At 48.1% G+C, this 16,884-nt stretch overlaps 1 protein-coding gene, 1 long non-coding RNA gene and 1 other non-coding gene across 3 annotated transcripts; 1 reads left to right on the top strand and 2 right to left on the bottom strand.

The window, feature by feature from the left end:
* Positions 1–3,413: 3,413 nt before the first annotated feature.
* On the bottom strand, positions 3,414–16,388 carry Tmem50b (transmembrane protein 50B). Its single transcript, XM_040750492.1, has 6 exons — positions 16,249–16,388; positions 13,231–13,343; positions 11,769–11,836; positions 10,264–10,356; positions 7,550–7,607; positions 3,414–5,548 (listed from the first exon to the last, which is right to left on the bottom strand). The coding sequence occupies exons 1-6, from the start codon at positions 16,345–16,347 to the stop codon at positions 5,503–5,505; spliced, it is 477 nt and encodes a 158-aa protein (XP_040606426.1). The 5' UTR covers positions 16,348–16,388; the 3' UTR covers positions 3,414–5,502.
* Positions 10,741–16,427, top strand: LOC121141895. The gene is made up of 2 exons (XR_005878831.1): positions 10,741–11,709; positions 14,856–16,427. It is a non-coding gene; the product is annotated as an uncharacterized LOC121141895 (long non-coding RNA).
* Positions 14,245–14,453, bottom strand: LOC121142077. Its single transcript, XR_005879090.1, has one exon. It is a non-coding gene; the product is annotated as a small nucleolar RNA SNORA53 (small nucleolar RNA).
* Positions 16,428–16,884: the final 457 nt, after the last annotated feature.

The raw sequence follows: 16,884 nt of genomic DNA, 5'->3' as shown, positions 1-16,884 counted from the left end.
TCTGCTTTGAGAAGACGCCCTGCCAACGGCCGCTGGCTGCCCACGAGAGGGGACTCGGCCTCGGGCTGACGAAGCTTACACGTGTTGGCAGAGTCTCATCATCCTGCTGGGCCGCGTCACTAGCAGGAAGCTGGGTGCCTCTCTGCCTAGGCCTTGTGCCTTTGATCATCAGTCCTCCCTCTGTTACTGGCTTTCTTGAGTTCAGCTCAGTGCTTAACCAAGGGAGTCTGCCTCTTCTTCCATCAGCCACTGAATGAAGGTTCTGTTTCCCAGACTCTCTGGCCATGGGGATCTCTTACAGAAACCACTCACCATGTTTTTTGAGACAGGGTCTCTCACTGAGTCACAACGCAGCAGTTAGGCTAGGCTGGCGACTGGGGAGTTCTAGGGATGTACCACGTCCATCGCCCCAGCGAAAATTTCACACCAAATTAAAACGCTTTCAAATGTGGATGCTGGGGGGTTGAACTCAGGTCTATTTGTTTTCAGGGCAGGCACATTCCCAATGAGCTAGCTTCAAGGCCACAGCACACGCTTTCTAGAGCTCTAGAGCTCTAGTTAGAGTTCCCGGGAGACCTTGGCCTTGTTCGGGCCAGGGTTTCCCATGCTGCTTCAACACCACACTTCTTCCTGGGTCCCCGAAAGATCTTGAGTGCTCTGGGAGCAGAGACGAGCAGGGCTTTGGGGCCATGGAGGAAGTCTGAGTCACTAATGAGTTACTTGACCTCTTTGGACCCGAGACTCAGCTGCAGAGGAAAGGACATAGGGCACACTGTTCCCACAGCTATCTATCTGTGGGGGAAGACAAACGACTCAGGTCAGCCAGGAGCCGGGTGACTAAACTGGCAGCCATTTAAAAAAGGGGGGGGGGATGGATGACCTGGCACAGGAATGCTGAAAACCACCAGTGTGAAAGGGGAGTAAGGCCAGCGCGCACGCGCGTGTGTGTGTGTCTGCGTGTGTGTGTGTACGCACGCACGTGCTCCTTAGCCACTACACGCTCCTGTTACTCAGACCCACACTGGTTAGCAGTCTGCTTGTTGAAATGTATTTGTGACCCCAGATTCCATATTTGGGGGAGATTTCCTGACCCTTTAAGGTTATGTGGAGAGAGATCTAAGTTGCCTGAGGAGGCAGGTGGACAAAGCGACTCGCTTTCTGCTCTGTGGTAGCAGCGGTGTCTGGTCTCCAGGAACACCTCCGGCACACTTTTACTCTTGTGGGTGTTGTAGGTGGTGAAGGCGGGGTCAACGTGACCTGTCAGCGTTATCTGTTAAACGGAGTGAAGGTGAAGGCGGGGTCAACGTGACATGTCAGCGGTATCTGTTAAACGGAGTGAAGGTGAAGGCGGGGTCAACGTGACATGTCAGCGGTATCTGTTAAACGGAGTGAAGGTGAAGGCGGGGTCAACGTGACATGGTGACATGTCAGCGGTATCTATTAAACAGAGTGAAGGCCCACAGAGCTCGTCTCTTGCGGGCAGCCCTGACTGTGGCGCTCAGCAACCGAGTCTTGTCCTTGCTCTAGGGACAGTTGTTTGGTACTCTCCAAACAGAGTCCACTGGGACACAGAGCCAACCCAGAGAGAAAATCCGGTGTATCTGGAGCGCCAAGTCCCAGGTTTGCCTCTCAAGGGGAAAACAGGAGGTGAGGACAGCAGAGACTGTGGACACAGGAAGTGAGGAAACCTCAGATGGTTATGGTGACGTTATTTAGCTTAATTTAGTCATTTCACAGTGTTTTTTAAAAAACTGTAGCCCTGTGTAGTCGCATACACTTTAATTAATTACAGCACTTTAGAGGCAGGGGGACCTCTGTGAGATCCAGGACAGCCTAGACGAGTGAGACTCTAGCTTTAAACAAACAAACAAAATATGGCTCAGTTAGTGGCGCACACCTTCAATCCCAGCACTCGGGAGGCAGAGGCAGGTGGATCTCTGTGAGTTCAAGGCCAGCCTGGTCTACAGAGCGAGTTCCAGGACAGCCAGCGCTACACAGAGAAACCCTGTAGCAAAACAAACAAACAAAAAACTATTTCTAAGAAGACAGGGATGAGCTGTAAAAAGAAAAACTGTGTCACAATTTTCCTTAAGGTAAAAAAAAGATTCTACAGTGAAATCAATGTGTCCGGTTTCCTTTAACAATTCTCAGAAAACAACTAGCCTGTCAATCACAGCAGCTGTCAATTCCTGTTTTCCTTACAGAAGGAAAACCTCTAACAGAGTGGTGCAAAAGATTCTTGTGCAGTGACCCAGGATGTAGTGAGAACTAACTGCCACAAGTAATCCTCTCATCTACATAGACACACACACACTCAGAATGACAAGACACACACATGGAGACATACATACAGACTTATAGACAGACACACATACATATAGTGACAAGACACACACAGACACACACAGATACAGAGTGACAAGACACACACAGAGACACACACACAGACACACACAGATACAGAGTGACAAGACACACATACACACACACAAATAATACTAAAAGAAGCTCAAACCTTAACAATTTTACTCAGAATACTCGAGTGTTCGGGAGTGTTAGAGCCTGTTTCCTATGACATGGTTAAATCTGACGCTACTCTCTGGCCTCTTCTGGTACCAGGTGCACATACATCCATGCAGGAAAACACTTATACACATAAAATAAAGTAATAGTGAATATATTTTAAGTGATCCTAAATTGACATCATGACTGGAATATTTCTTCCAGGAGGGAAAAACGCAGAGAATGCAAATCCAACCTGTCTACTACAAACACTTGAGTTTCCTACTCAAGGGACCAAGCTATGTGGTTTCATGCCATCATCTTTCAATCTTGAAAATCCAGTATGTTTGCACATACTGGTGTCCCGTGTGTGTCTTCATCGGTGGCAACAGGAAAGCTACTCCATCGGGAGGCTCAAGGAGATAGCGCAGTTGCTAAGGAGCCTGCCAGGCAAGCCTGAGGACCTGAGTTTGGTCCACAGACCCCAAGTAAACCGAAGCACAATGGACGGCACCTGCAACCCCAGTGTTCGGAGGCAGGGACGGTCGGGTTCTCTCTCACTGGGCAGTCAGCCCAATCTAATCTGTGGTCCCCAGGTCAAAACCAAGGTGGACAGTTCTGAGGCAGTCTGAGGCTTGTCTCTGGCCTCTGCACACATGCAACACGTGCATACATACGTGCGCACAGTAACACAGACTGTGTGTGGTGGCCCATGTCTTTAGTTCGGCACTTGGGAGGCAGAGGTGGCAGATCTCTTTGAGTTTAAGACCATTTTGAGTTCCAGGGAAGCCAGAGGTAGTGAGACCCCCGTCTTGAAACAACCAAAAATATAACACAGTGAGGCTCTCAGAATGGCCTATACAGTACTCTGACAACATGGCCCACATACAGAAGACTCAGATGCAACAGTCTTGAGTATAACAAGTGAGACCTTTATTAAGAGAACCAGGTGTATTTTCGGTGATCACCAAGGATGCTACGGACTCATAATACCTGTGGGAGGGCACTAACACCATCTGTCTCGTCATGGATAGAATCACGAATAGAAAAGAAGCCACCAGCATCTTCAGTTGGTCCTCAGGGCTGCCCTTCATAGACCTGTAGTCATTTATCTTCTTGTTTATGAATGCCTCTTGGATAAGTTAACTTGGACAATGAAGAATGAACAGAGAGCAGGTTTCATGGGTCATTTTCCCAGAACACCTAACTGTATAGGATGTGAGACAGGGAATATTTATTGCATTAGATTCTCAGAATGGAAACATGTGATTAGCTTCGTAGTTTTCTGAAAGCAAGACAAAGCAGGCATTCTGAGGGAACAACAGGAGAGTAACGCAGCGAGACGCATCTAGAGGAAGGCGCAGCGATCCGCAGCTGCTTCCTGCTGTGCTGCCTCTGAGGAGAGCTGAGGAGAGTGAAGGCTGCATCAGAAGCTGCATGTGCTACCATGGCGTTACTGTTTTACAGCAAAAGGCTTTATAAAAATCCTCTGGGGTTAAAAGTGCAACAGAATTTTTACAACCAAGGCAAGGCCCACAGAAATACACACGGGGCAGGTGCCGCTCTCAACGTGGAGAAGGGCTCCTGGAGTGGAGTGTGCACTGAGTGTGCGACACATGTGCTCTGCACAGCGCCACCTGAGGGCCGCTCACAGGGAGTCGAGGACTAAGACAGTCACGCGCCTGCCTTTCCCTGGGTCATAACGCCCTTCCTTCGGGAAGCATCTTTATCTTTGACTGACTGTGTCATGTGTCTGAACTACGGCTGTCTCAGGGCCACTCGCCTGAGTGTGTGTGCAGACACTGTTGAGCCGTGCAAGACGAAAACCCGGAGCACTGGGCTGCATGGTAAGGTGGGGAGCATTGAGCTGCGTGGTAAGATGGGGAGCACTGAGCTGTGTAGTAAGATGGGGAAGACTGGGCTATGGTAAGATGGGGAGCACTGGGCTGTGTAGTAAGATGGGGAGCACTGGGCTATGGTAAGATGGGGAGCACTGGGCTGTGTAGTAAGATGGGGAGCACTGAGCTGTGTAGTAAGATGGGGAGCACTGGGCTATGGTAAGATGGGGAGCACTGGGCTATGGTAAGATGGGGAGCACTGAGCTGCATGTTAAGATGGGGAGCACTGAGCTGCATGTTAAGATGGGGAGCACTGAGCTGCATGTTAAGATGGGGAGCACTGAGCTGCATGTTAAGATGGGGAGCACTGAGCTGTGTTGTAAGATGGGGAGCACTGAGCTGTGTAGTAAGATGAGGAGCACTGAGCTGCATGTTAAGATGGGGAGCACTGAGCTGTGTAGTAAGATGAGGAGCACTGAGCTGCATGTTAAGATGGGGAGCACTGAGCTGTGTAGTAAGATGGGGAGCACTGGGCTGCGTGGTAACGGGAAGCACACTGCTCAGCTGCCTACCATCTTTTTACATTAACTCTCAAAAATGGCAATTTGCTGAGAGTCAAGTAAAAGACACGTTAGAGAAATTCTCTTTAAAGGGGCTTTCAAACTAGTCCTTTGGGCACTCAAACCTTCATATAAAAAGTCCAGTTCTTTAGTGTACACGTAAGCACAAACATTTTCCCTTTAAGAAAAGTCTTGTTTCCAACCAAAATAAATTACAACTGGCAGAAATGCCTTCTCTAATAGCCCAGGGCTTTTCCTAGAGTCACAGAGCTGAATATTTTGCACATTTTCAAACATCAGATACCCTAGACACCAGGACAATGCTCAGGACACATACCAATCAGTTTCGGGAATAAAACCCTGACACTCAGCATCAGGCATTATGAGAAGTCATGTATTATGTACATACTAAGTTGTCCAATCAATGAAAAATCAACACAGACATTTTGCAAAAGCAATTCAAAACTTAGGACATAAAAGTGTGACGGAACAGAACACCGCGTGCGCACTCTGCTCCATTTGGCAATGTGTAAACTATACCAGAGATAAAGATATCTACGTAGAACAGAGCGGGGTAAGGTGTGACTGAGAGGCAGCCCATCTCACGTCCAGAGCTCTTCAGTTCTTCCAAATTTGTAGATCAGAGTGCTGCAGAGAGACAGACAAAGCAGTGAGGTGACATGAGCAGGTGGCAGAGGCAGATCAGAGGCGCTGTGAGGGACACGCACCGTGGTGCCGGGGAGAACAATACCCCACAATGCCTAGACAGCCGCTACGTGGGAAGCATAATCGAGTACAAGGCCACTTTACAGCTCTGAGAGCAACTGCATCTGCACTATGGTCAACAGAACACCTAAAGCAGACCATTCCTAGCAACGATCGCAGGCTGAAGACTGGACTGTGCCGGGCCTCCGGCTAAGGGCTGGGATATGGCTGAATCAAAACGAACAGGCACACTCCCTGTGGGACAGAGCCTAAGGAGGGCCATCAGCAGTGCATGCCAAAGTGCAACCATATAAGCATGCTGGGAGGAGTGGCAGAGGCGTCTACCGCAACAGATGAGAAGGGTCTGACCCGCCAGCCCACCGCCTGGGAGATGGAGGCAGGAGGATCAGGAGTTCACGGTCAGCCTCAGCTCTGGTGAGCTTGAGGCCAGGCTGAGATACATGAAACCTGGACTCAAAAGCACCGTGTCAAAACAGAGTACCAAACACTACAATCCCAACCAACTGCATGCAAAGCTACAAATGGGGGAAAGTCCCAAAGTGAAAAACAGATAGAAATAATAGGCCTTAGGCAAGGCCATCAAGAGACTGAAAACCATGTCTGCAGTGAGCAGTCCCCCTGGACACTGGAGACCTCAGCTCAGCGAGCCTCAAGCCAGGGCGCGCGGAACTTCCCACACGGCACGGAGAGGAGACATGGGAAACCACACACAAGCACAGGCACATGGCTCCTCCAGCTAACGGAAGAGCAGGCACCATGGGAACCTGGAGCTCAAGGCCAGTCTAGGCAACACAGAGGAGAAGGGGGAAGCAGGAAGGGAGGAAGAGGAGAGAAGGGAGAAGGGAAGAAAAAGAGGAAGAGGGGGAGGAGGGAGGAGAGGCAGTGGGGAGGAGGGAGGAGAGGCAGGGGGATAAAGAGGGAGGGGCAGCAGGAGGGAGGAAGGAGAAGAGGACAATGAAGCCCCAGCAGCAGCCATCTCCACCGCCTAGCGTTACCATACCTGGAACTTAAGGAAGACAAGATGGACAGAAAAACAGCCAAAGAAATACTAGTTTAAAGTCTCAATTTGGATGCTGGAGAGATGGCTCAGAGGTTAAGAGCACTGGCTGCTCTTCCAGAGGTCCTGAGTTCAATTCCCAGCAACCACATGGTGGCTCAGAACTGTTCATAATAAGATCTGGCGCCCTCTTCTGGTGTGCAGGCAAACATGCAGACAGAACAATGTATACATAACAAGTAACTGTTTAAAAAGTCTGAATTTTATATAATGCATAAACTGCTATTTTAATGCAATGAACCCCAAGCATAAGAAACTGCATCACACCATAATCATATTGTTATTAGTGGCCAATAACAAAGATCTTCTGTGTTGAACTCACTCTGTAGACCAGCCTGGCCTCAAACTCACAGATTTCCTGCCTCGGCCTCCTGAGTACTGGGATTGAAGGAGGGCGCCTCCAGGCCCTGGATCTTTCTGTCTCATAAATGTGCATGACTTTTTTAAGCAAAGCAGGGGCTGTGGAAGCCACAGTCAGGATTTCAGTTCCTGCTCTACATTTACTCTGAGTGTATCCTATGAGATGAGAACACCACGTGACACTTAAGCAGAGGCAGGGACTAAAGGCAACATAGAAGCATCCAGATGAACAGGTCTCAGCACACAGTAGGACCCCTGGGTAAAAGGCTCTCTGAGAAATTAGGCAACTTGCAGCTGGAGAGACGGCTCAACAGTTAGAACCCCTGGCTGCCCTTGCAGAGGACCAGGATTCAGCTCCCAGCATCCACACTGGGTAGCTCACCCACCCACAATTTCCAGTTGCTGGAGATCTGCTGCCCTCTTCAGGTCTCCTCATGCATGCACACAAGATAAAAATAAATATCTCTTAAAAAATAAAAGAAAGCAAAGGAAATGAGACAACGTACCTAAAAAATATAAGAGCGTTTTGAAAGAAGACAGCTAGTCCGGGATAGACATCAACATCTGCACAGAAAACAAGGCACATTAGGAGAGACAGCAGTGGCGCAGCCCATGCCACTCAGAGGGACGCGCTCTGTGTGTCAGAGCACAGGACATTTACACAGCAACTCTATAAAAGATCATGATGGCGGTGGTGGCGCACGCCTTTAGTCCCAGCACTCGGGAGGCAGAGGCAGGTGGATTTCTGTGAGTTTGAGGCCAGGCTGGTCTCCAGAGTTCCAGTACAGCCTCCAAAGTTACACACAGAGAAACCCTGTCTGGAAAAACAAAAACCAAAATAAACAAACAAAAAGACTACTTTTGCTCTAGATAAATGTCAATGAACTCAGCCGGGCAGTGGTGGCGCACGCCTTTAATCCCAGCACTCGGGAGGCAGAGGCAGGCGGATCTCTGTGAGTTGAGGCCAGGCTGGACCGACAGCCTCCAAAACAATACAGAGAAACCCTGTCTCGGAAAAAAAAAAAACAAACAACAAACAACCCTCCAACCCAGTGGCAAGAAAGCAGGGCACCGTTGCCCGGTAAGGCCAACACAGAATTTAAAAGGTTGGCTACATTCCTGAGCTCATGTGTGACACCATCAGAACATGAGTGATTCCTGACTGAAGGAATGAGCGAACACATCCACAGGAAGATGTGAGTTGTGGTAAACTAACTATGGTCATGATAAAGAACCCTGTTTACATTTCCAGCCTCTGAGAGCACAGAAAGAACACAACAGCAGGTTGGGTGCAGAGTTCCAAGTCTGAACTCAGTCCTCGGGGTTGGATCCTAATTCTGTCCCTGACTAAACGCACCGCCTTGACACTACACCTCAGTGTCTTAATCTTCTCTTCTGTGCCTCCACCACAGGGAGTGGAAGGCAAATGTCTGCAACAGTACTTGGACCACTAAGTGACCCCAGAGGCAGATGCCTCATCTAAAGTGCTTGGAGTCAGATTTCAGTTTCTAGTTTGCATCACTTGCCTATGCACATCTTGGGAATAGGAAGAACTCTTGTGTTCAGTTGGGACCCAACATGAAGCTCAGTTATGTTGAATGTAAACTTTCACAAGCAGTTTGAAGGTGATTTTAGAAAATATTTTTAGTATTCCTGTTGTAGATTTTTTGTTTTGGTTTGTTTTGATTTTTGGAGACAGGGTTTCTCTATGTAGCTCTGGTTCACCTGGAACTTGGGCCTCGAACTGAAGAGATCTGTGATGATGTATTGTTTATGATCTAGTAAAGCCACTGGGGATCAAAATGCCAAGCTAGCCACAGTCACAGAGCCAGGCAGTGGTGGCACACACCTGTAATCCCAGCAGCCATACTAGCTAGCCATAGAGGCCAGGCAGTGGTGGCACACACCTTTAATCCCAGGACTCAGGAGACAGAGGCAGGGGGATCTCTGTTAGTTCAAGGTGACCTTGAACTACACAAAACTGATCCAGGCACACAAAAGTGATCTCAGCACTTGGGATCACTGGCCTTTAATCCAGCACTAAGGAGGTGAGGGAGTGCAGTCTGCACTGCTCTCTGAGGAGTTGTGGGGCCAGGGTGGCCATTTCAGTCTGAGGGAGAGGCGAGAGCTAGTAACTGGATGCTTTGCTTCTCTGATCTTCATGTTGAACCGCAATATCTGTCACTGGGTCTTTATATTATTTGTCACAGAGATCCTCCTGCCTCAGTGTCCTGGGTGCTGAGAGTTAGTACACCTGTTCTGACTGCAACCTCTCACACAAGGTCAAGGGCTGACCCCAGTACCTGTGCTATCATGTCAGAACTCAGAATTTCTGTTTCCAATTTCGGAGCATTTTGGATTTCAAATTTTCAGATTAGAGATGTTCAATATACACATAAATGGTAGCTGCTATTATAAATATTAATAGTTCCAAAAAAGTCTTATAGAGAAATTTGAAATATGTCAGAAATAGCCCCTGAAATTAAAGCACAGTCACTTGCTAAGTAAAGAAATTTACGGAATGGGCACCGCTGGTAAATCAGAAGAGACAGTAACTGAGAGGTTTCTCACTGTGAAGTTTTTTAAAGATTAAGACCCAGGAGCAAACACAACCCTTACGAAGGCTCCCACCCTAACGGGATGCTGGCTTACTCCCGTTTTCACGAGAGAACAGGACACAAGCAGAAGCCATTGCCTACCACTGTCTTTCTATTGAGTTCTAGCTCAGCTGGAGACAAACTAAAAATGAATGGTATCAGCCGGCCATCCCAAAGGCAAATACATGTCACTCATGTCCACTCCTGCAATACACTTTGAATACCTAGAATAAAGGTGATAAAGACCGCAATGAGCCATATGCCCATCCCAATCAGGTTCACTGCAAACTAGGAAACAGAAGTCTGACTCTCTGTATGCTGGGTGTGAGGGGATGGATACAACAGACCTGAAAGCGTTTCTCACTGTGACCCCAGAACTCAGCTGCCCAAGGGAAGGCATCAGAAACTCTAGAGACAGCTATGAGGGCTGGAATGGTTAGGGGCTGTGATTTCCTATGGGCTAGCTCACTCGCAAAGACAGGTTCTATTAATTAGTGGGTCTTCACACAGAGGAAGAATTTAACCTAATTCAATAATTGCAGTTATGTTTACTCCAAATGGACCAAACAGACCAAGCTGAACATAAAACCCACCTGTAACATAAAGGAGAAATGCACACTTACTCTGAGTAACATATGCACCAAAAAGAATCCACATGGAGGCGATCAGTGACCCGAACATCAGCATGAAACCAATGAAGAGCCAGACTCGAGCACCTGTGTGAAGAAGAGGCTTCCAGACGCTGCTCACTCTCACAGCTCCATCCTGCCTCACAGACGGGCAGGACTCAGATGCGTTAGTGTGCGTCATGTGCACTCCTGGTACGACACCTAGCCTCATGAAGATTAAACACACACACACACACACACACACACACACGCATCATACACACACATGCACACACATGCATCATACTCACACACATGCACACGCACACACATGCATCATACACACACATGCACACACATGCATCATACTCACACACATATACACACACACGCATCATACACACACATGCACACACATGCATCATACTCACACACATACACACATAAGCATCATACACACATGCATCATATTCACACACATACACACACATACATACACACACGAACACACGCACACATGCGCACACACACACACGCACACACAACACAGGAGCTAAAAGGGCTAGACAACTTGGAAAGGGGAAAAGAAGAAAAGTTACTTCTTTACTTCTAGAGAAACTAATGTCTGAGCAAGTTAGGCAAGTGACACTGACAATTACGTCACTAAGTTGGCTTAGTAAACCACAACTGATAGGCCACCTGCCGTGCACGTAATTAAGTAACTGCTGCATCAGACAACCACCTCCAGCAGACGGGAGTGGCTTTCCATCAGGGTCCCTCTGAGTCAGTGTGCTTCTAATAGCACACCCAACCATTACACAGCAGCCGTCATTAGTAACAGTCCAATTGCTCTACGGCTCTAAGGAAGGCAACCTGCCCTTCGCTCTGAGTTCAAGGGCACAGTGTCTGTGTCTCCAGTTATGGGTGTGTAGAGCCTCAGTGACAATTATCTGGACGTTCAAGAGGAGCCAACCGTTTTTAGAAACAGGAGTGATGGTCAACCTTGACTGTCAGTCTGACGAGACTGACAATCTCCCTGGAAATGCATCACACACACATGGGCATCAATACGGGTCTTTCTAGACTGCTAACTCAGATGGAGACTCGCCCTGTGTTGGTGGAACCATTCCATGGGCTGGGAAATGGCTCAGCAGCAGAGTGCTTGCTGCACAAACAAGACACCTGTTTGCAGATCTCCAACCCCACATAATAACCAAACAGCAAGAGTGCACACGTGTGCCCCAGCCCGGGGTAGGTGGACACTCGTGTGCCCCAGCCCGGGGTAGGTGGAAACAGGCAGATCCCTGGAGCCCACTATCAACCAAATCGATGAACCCCCAGGACTAATGAGAAACCCTATCTTAAAAACTAAGGTGCAGGGCTAGAGAGACGGATCCGCCGTTAGGAGCACTGGCCGCCCTTGCAGAGGGACTCTAACATCTTCTGGTCTCCGAGCACCAGGTAAGGCAGAACTGGAGCCGGGACACTCCGGGGAGGCTCTGGCTCCTCCCTGCCCTCACCTGTTCTTCCTAGGCAGCCGCTCTCATAACCGTCCCCTCTCACTTGCGCGTTGGATACAGCGTTTATCCTAGAGTAACACACAATCAGCCAATGAGCTCAGGTCAGCGACATACACACAGATATCTGCACACCCTTTACAAGAGAAACACAGCATTTCCTAACTAGAGCCAAGATTCTGACAGTTAAGTAGTTAATATAACAGAGATCCACATGCATAGAAATATTATTCTTTTTGTTTCCCCTAAAGCACACCCGGAAAACACATTAGCCTTTCACCTGTCCCAGAGACAGTGAAACAGCAGCTAACCTCCTCCCCCCTCCTCTTCTTTTGAGACAGGAGTCCACTATTGCAGCCCTGTTACACAGACCAAGCTGGCCTCAATTCACAGAGACCTATCCACCTGCTTTGTCCCCCAAACATGGGATTACCTATTTTAAACATGTATATACAGATGATTCAGTGTTAGTTATCCCATTTTAAAGTTTTCATTAGAATAAAGAATAAACAGGTGGGGCTGGAGATGGCTCAGTGGTTAAGAGCACTGGATAAAGATTAGGTTTGATCCCAGCAACCATCTGTAACTCCAATTCCAGAGAGTCCAGTGCCCCCTTCTGGCCTCCATAGGTGCTGCACACACGTGACATACCTAGATACAAGGGGCAAATGCCTCTCTGTACACATAAAGTGAAATAAAAGAATGTAAAGATTATTAAAGACACTAGGCGGGAGCTAGGGTGCAGCCTCGTGTCAAAGCACATTCTGTGTGCACACGGCTGTGGGTAAACTGAGACGGAGAGCAGGTGTGCTATTAGAAGGCGTGGCTTACCGTCGCCTGACTGGAAAGCAGGCAGCTTTACCCTTTATATATCACCTTTCTGGTCTACATGTCAAGTTCTAGTAGGGCTACATAGAAAGACGCTATCTCAAGGTAAACGAGTCAATAACCAAACACATGAATAAAATAAAACTGTTAGGCCAGGTGTAGTAGGACACACCTTTAATCCCAGCACTAGGGGAACAGAGGCAGGCAGATTTCAGTGAGTTCGAGGCCAGCCTGGTCTACAAAGTGAGTTCTAAAACAGTTAGGACTGTAATATAGATAAGCCCTGTCTTGAAAAAAGCGGGGGAGGGAGTAAATTCATTGTGTTAAAGAAGAATCCATGAGGGCTGGAGATGGCTCAGAGGTTAAGAGGTCTTCCAGAAGACCTGAGTTCAATTCCCAGCAACCACATGGTGGCTCACAACCATCTGTAATGTGATCTGGCACCCTCTTCTGGCCTCCAGGGATACATGCAGTCAGAGTACTCATACATAAAAATATAAACAAATACTTCAAAAAGAGTAGAAAAAAAGAGAATCCATCAATAAAATTTAGAAGTTCTTTAAAAAAAACATTAAAGGTTAAGGAAGACTATTTTTTTCAAAAGGCAATTCTGAATTCAAAACCATTTCACACTTACATGAAGAAAGCCAGTGTGGAAAACACACCACATGTGTGAAAAGCGTGATTCAACTGCTCAGGTTTAGGATAGACCACAGCAGCATCGATCATTATCCACCAACCTGTAAAAAACTGAGAAAGAGCCCAAGACCACAGGACGTTAAACTCACAGCACCACTCTACAGCCGCACCTCCCCAAAGTATACGTGAAGCAAAGTACTTCTACTTTTGTGTTTGGGGTGCTAGTTACAAAAATGGGCATCCTTGGTCTACTCCTTCTTTTAACTTTTACACATGTCACCCTCAGTTCTCTCCCCCCTCCTCCCTCTCCCTCCCCCAATCCTCCCAACTCCTCGCCCCCACTCCATCCCCCTCGGCTCCCCAGGGAGGGCAGGGGCTTCCATCAGGGATTTTCAGAGTCTGTCACATCATCCCAGGCAGGGCCTAGGTCCTCCCCTAAGTGTCCAGGCTGAGAGAGCATCCCTCCACGTGGAATGGGCTCCCAGAGTCCATCTGTGTGCCAGGAATAAATACTGCTCTCCTCTGCAAGGTCCCACAGACGGCCTTCTTTACATGTGATGATGTGAGTTACTCAGTCAAAGCTGAGGAGGAGGAGACTCATGGGGAGTGGCTTGTTTCCTCCCTCCGTGTCGGGACTCGGCAGCCTCCATAAGCAGCCAGCTCTCTCTGGCTCCTGCGGGTCTCACCAGCCTCTCACACTGCAGCTCTGCCCCGTGGAAGGCACTGCTGGGCTGCTCACCGACCAGCAGACTTGTGTAAGAAGCCTGCTATTGCTTTAGCTCACATGATTTAACTAAGTACCCTGTAGCTGACTGGACATGAGTATAGAGAACGTAAGGTTTCCATGTCAACCAAGCTAAGCACACCTAAACAGAGAAATTAAGGAAAGGTGTGAGAGCCCTTGCTAAACTGTAAAAACAAGAGAATTACATAATCTTAGTGCTTAAGAGAGCTCAAAATTCATTTTAAGACACCTATGGAAAGGCTCCAAACTCTCCCCACCCCCCACAGAAGTGTCTGCACACCAGTGGAGTCCTGACAGCAACAACACCAGGCAAGTCATTCTGTCAGAACCTAAGACTAACATGCAGGTATATTAGGTATATTGATCTCAGGTCAACAACTCAAGCACCTTTGACTATACAATCAACAAAGTTCAAACTCTTTTTCTGTTGTTGTTGCTTTTCGAGACAGGGTTTCTCTGTGGCTTTGTAGCCTGTCCTGGAACTAGGTCTTGAAGACCAGGCTGGTCTGGAACTCACAGAGATCTGCCTGCCTCTGCCTCCTGAGTGCTGGTATTAAAGGCGTGCGCCACCACTGCCTCTCCCAAATTCTTTTATTAAGTAAAACCTGGCCTCTCTAGGGGTGGTGGTGGCAGAGAGAGAGAGAGAGAGAGAGAGAGAGAGAGAGAGAGAGAGAGAGAGAGAGAGAGAGAGAGAGAGAGAGCGCTAGGCAAGGTGTATATGCTTGTAACCCCAACACTTGGGAGGCAGAAGCAAGAGGACATCAAATTTGAGACCAGCCTAGGCTATAACCAAGACCCTGCCTCCAAAACAAGCAGGGGAGGGGGATAAACATATTACAAAAATACAAAAGATGCTGAAACTTGTTTTGTTAATGCAGGAGAGGTGTTGCAGGAGTCTTTCTTGAAGAAGCACTCTGACACCAATGATAGCAGCAAAGAGATGTTACGGATGGATGGAAGCCAGAACAGGAGATACCACAGACGGACAGAAGCCAGGACAGCTCTGGAAAGGTCTCGATCCCAGGTTCAAGTTGTATTCTCACTTTATACTCTAAAACCACAAGGTGGGCGGCGAGCCAGCAAGCAGGATCTTACAGAAGCCCACATGGCAGTGAGGAGGCTGTTAAGGGCAACGCCCATTTCTCAGCTGCTTCTCCAGGTCATCCTGTTCCAGGTGGCAAGTGAGTCATGCTTGGCAAATGGGCAGAACAAGCAGGGCTTTGAGTACATTACTGAATACATCAGTAAATCAGTGTCTAGTAATTGGTCTTTCTACTTATTCTACCTCAGAGGCAGGAAATGGTTCACAGAATATAAAGTAAGACTGCTCGGCTCATGACTTACAAAACAATAACAAAAGAAAACAAGCTGGGTTTGGTGGCTCCCATCTGCAACCCCAGTATTCGGGAGGCAGAGGCAGGACTAGGAGCTAGGCGTGTCCTCAGCTATAGACCCTGTCCCCAAATAAAGAAACGGAACCAAAGATTTGGGAGGCGAGACGACAGGTATGCAAGTGAGAGGTGTCACTACTACTTTGTTGGTGGTGGTGTTTATCTTTTATTTTAAACCCTGACCAACATTTCCCCTCCTCCTCTCCTCCCAGCCCTCTTTACCTCCCCTCTACCCACAACTACTTTCTTTTAAAGTTCGATATTTTCCGTTATTAAAAAAAAAAGTAAAACAAAACAGAAAGGTAGGCAAGCAAGCCCACGCTTGTTTCTGGGTCTCAGGTTGAGGCTTCAGTTCTTACGAAGGGTAAGCTATCACTGCTGTCTACACAGCTAATCTAGTCAGTAACCCTGAGTGACATCAAATTCTGAGGCTGACAAACGCTGCAGCTGAAGAGAGGGTACCAAGTCTAACTCATCCTCAAAGTGAAATAACCCACGCCTGTGGGGCTGGCTGTAACTCAAAGTGAAATAACCCACGCCTCTGGGGCTGGGCTGTAGCTTGGCTGGTATGGGGCTCGCCTCGCCTCGTGCACATCAACCCCAGCTCTGCATGAAGCCTACGGGAGCACCAAACCCCTGCAGCCCCACCGTTTCCAGGCAGAGCAGAAGGACAGACAGTAGTGCCCGCAGGCCTGGACTACACGATACCCCACCTCCAAACACAAAACGAAACCTTACCAGGCTATGTAACAACATTACCTACCCCCAGCAGCAGGGCAATGAAACCGTTCTGGAGGGCTGTTACCATTTAAGGACAATGGCATTAACTTCGAAGATGAATGCAAAGGCGTAATGCCACCCATCCGCCTATCTCACTCACCAGTATGCCTGCAACCACGGAGGCCACGGCGTTCCTTCTCTCACTCCAGTCGACACACTCACACTCTGGCCATCGGAAGTTATCCAGGAAGCCTGCCATCTTTACCCTGTGAGCATGGATTTGTCATTAAATGATGCTTCCTGCAAGACAAAAAATAATCAAGTTAAATACTTTCTAAACACTACTCGCTTTCATTTAAGTGTGTGTGTGTGTGTGTGTGTGTGTGCGCGCGAGAGAGAGAGAGAGAGAGAGAGAGAGAGAGAGAGAGAGAGAGAGAGAGAGAGAGAGAGAGATGCCAGATACCCACAGATGCCAGAAGGAGGTAAGGTCTTTTGGAGCTGGAATTACAATGGTCTGCCACCTGGCATGGGTGCTTGGAACCAAACTTGGGTCCTTCAGAAGAGCAACATAAGCCCTTAATCATTGAGCCACCTCTCCAGTCCCAGAAAATGCATTCAAGAAGTAATATATCCCTAGCTGGGTATACTGGTGCACCCTTTTAATGTCAGAACAGGAAGATTTCTGTGAGTTCCAGACCAGCTTGGTGTACACAGCAAGTTGTAGACTAGCCAGGGCTACATAGTGAGACCTTGTCCCAAATAAATAAATAATAAATAAATAAATTATTGTATTGCT

This window comes from Mesocricetus auratus, unplaced genomic scaffold, assembly GCF_017639785.1.
Source record: "Mesocricetus auratus isolate SY011 unplaced genomic scaffold, BCM_Maur_2.0 Super-Scaffold_100008, whole genome shotgun sequence".
Lineage (NCBI taxonomy): Eukaryota > Metazoa > Chordata > Mammalia > Rodentia > Cricetidae > Mesocricetus > Mesocricetus auratus.
The sequence above is the reverse complement of the archived record's forward strand: the minus strand, read 5'-3'. Positions and strand labels throughout refer to the sequence as shown.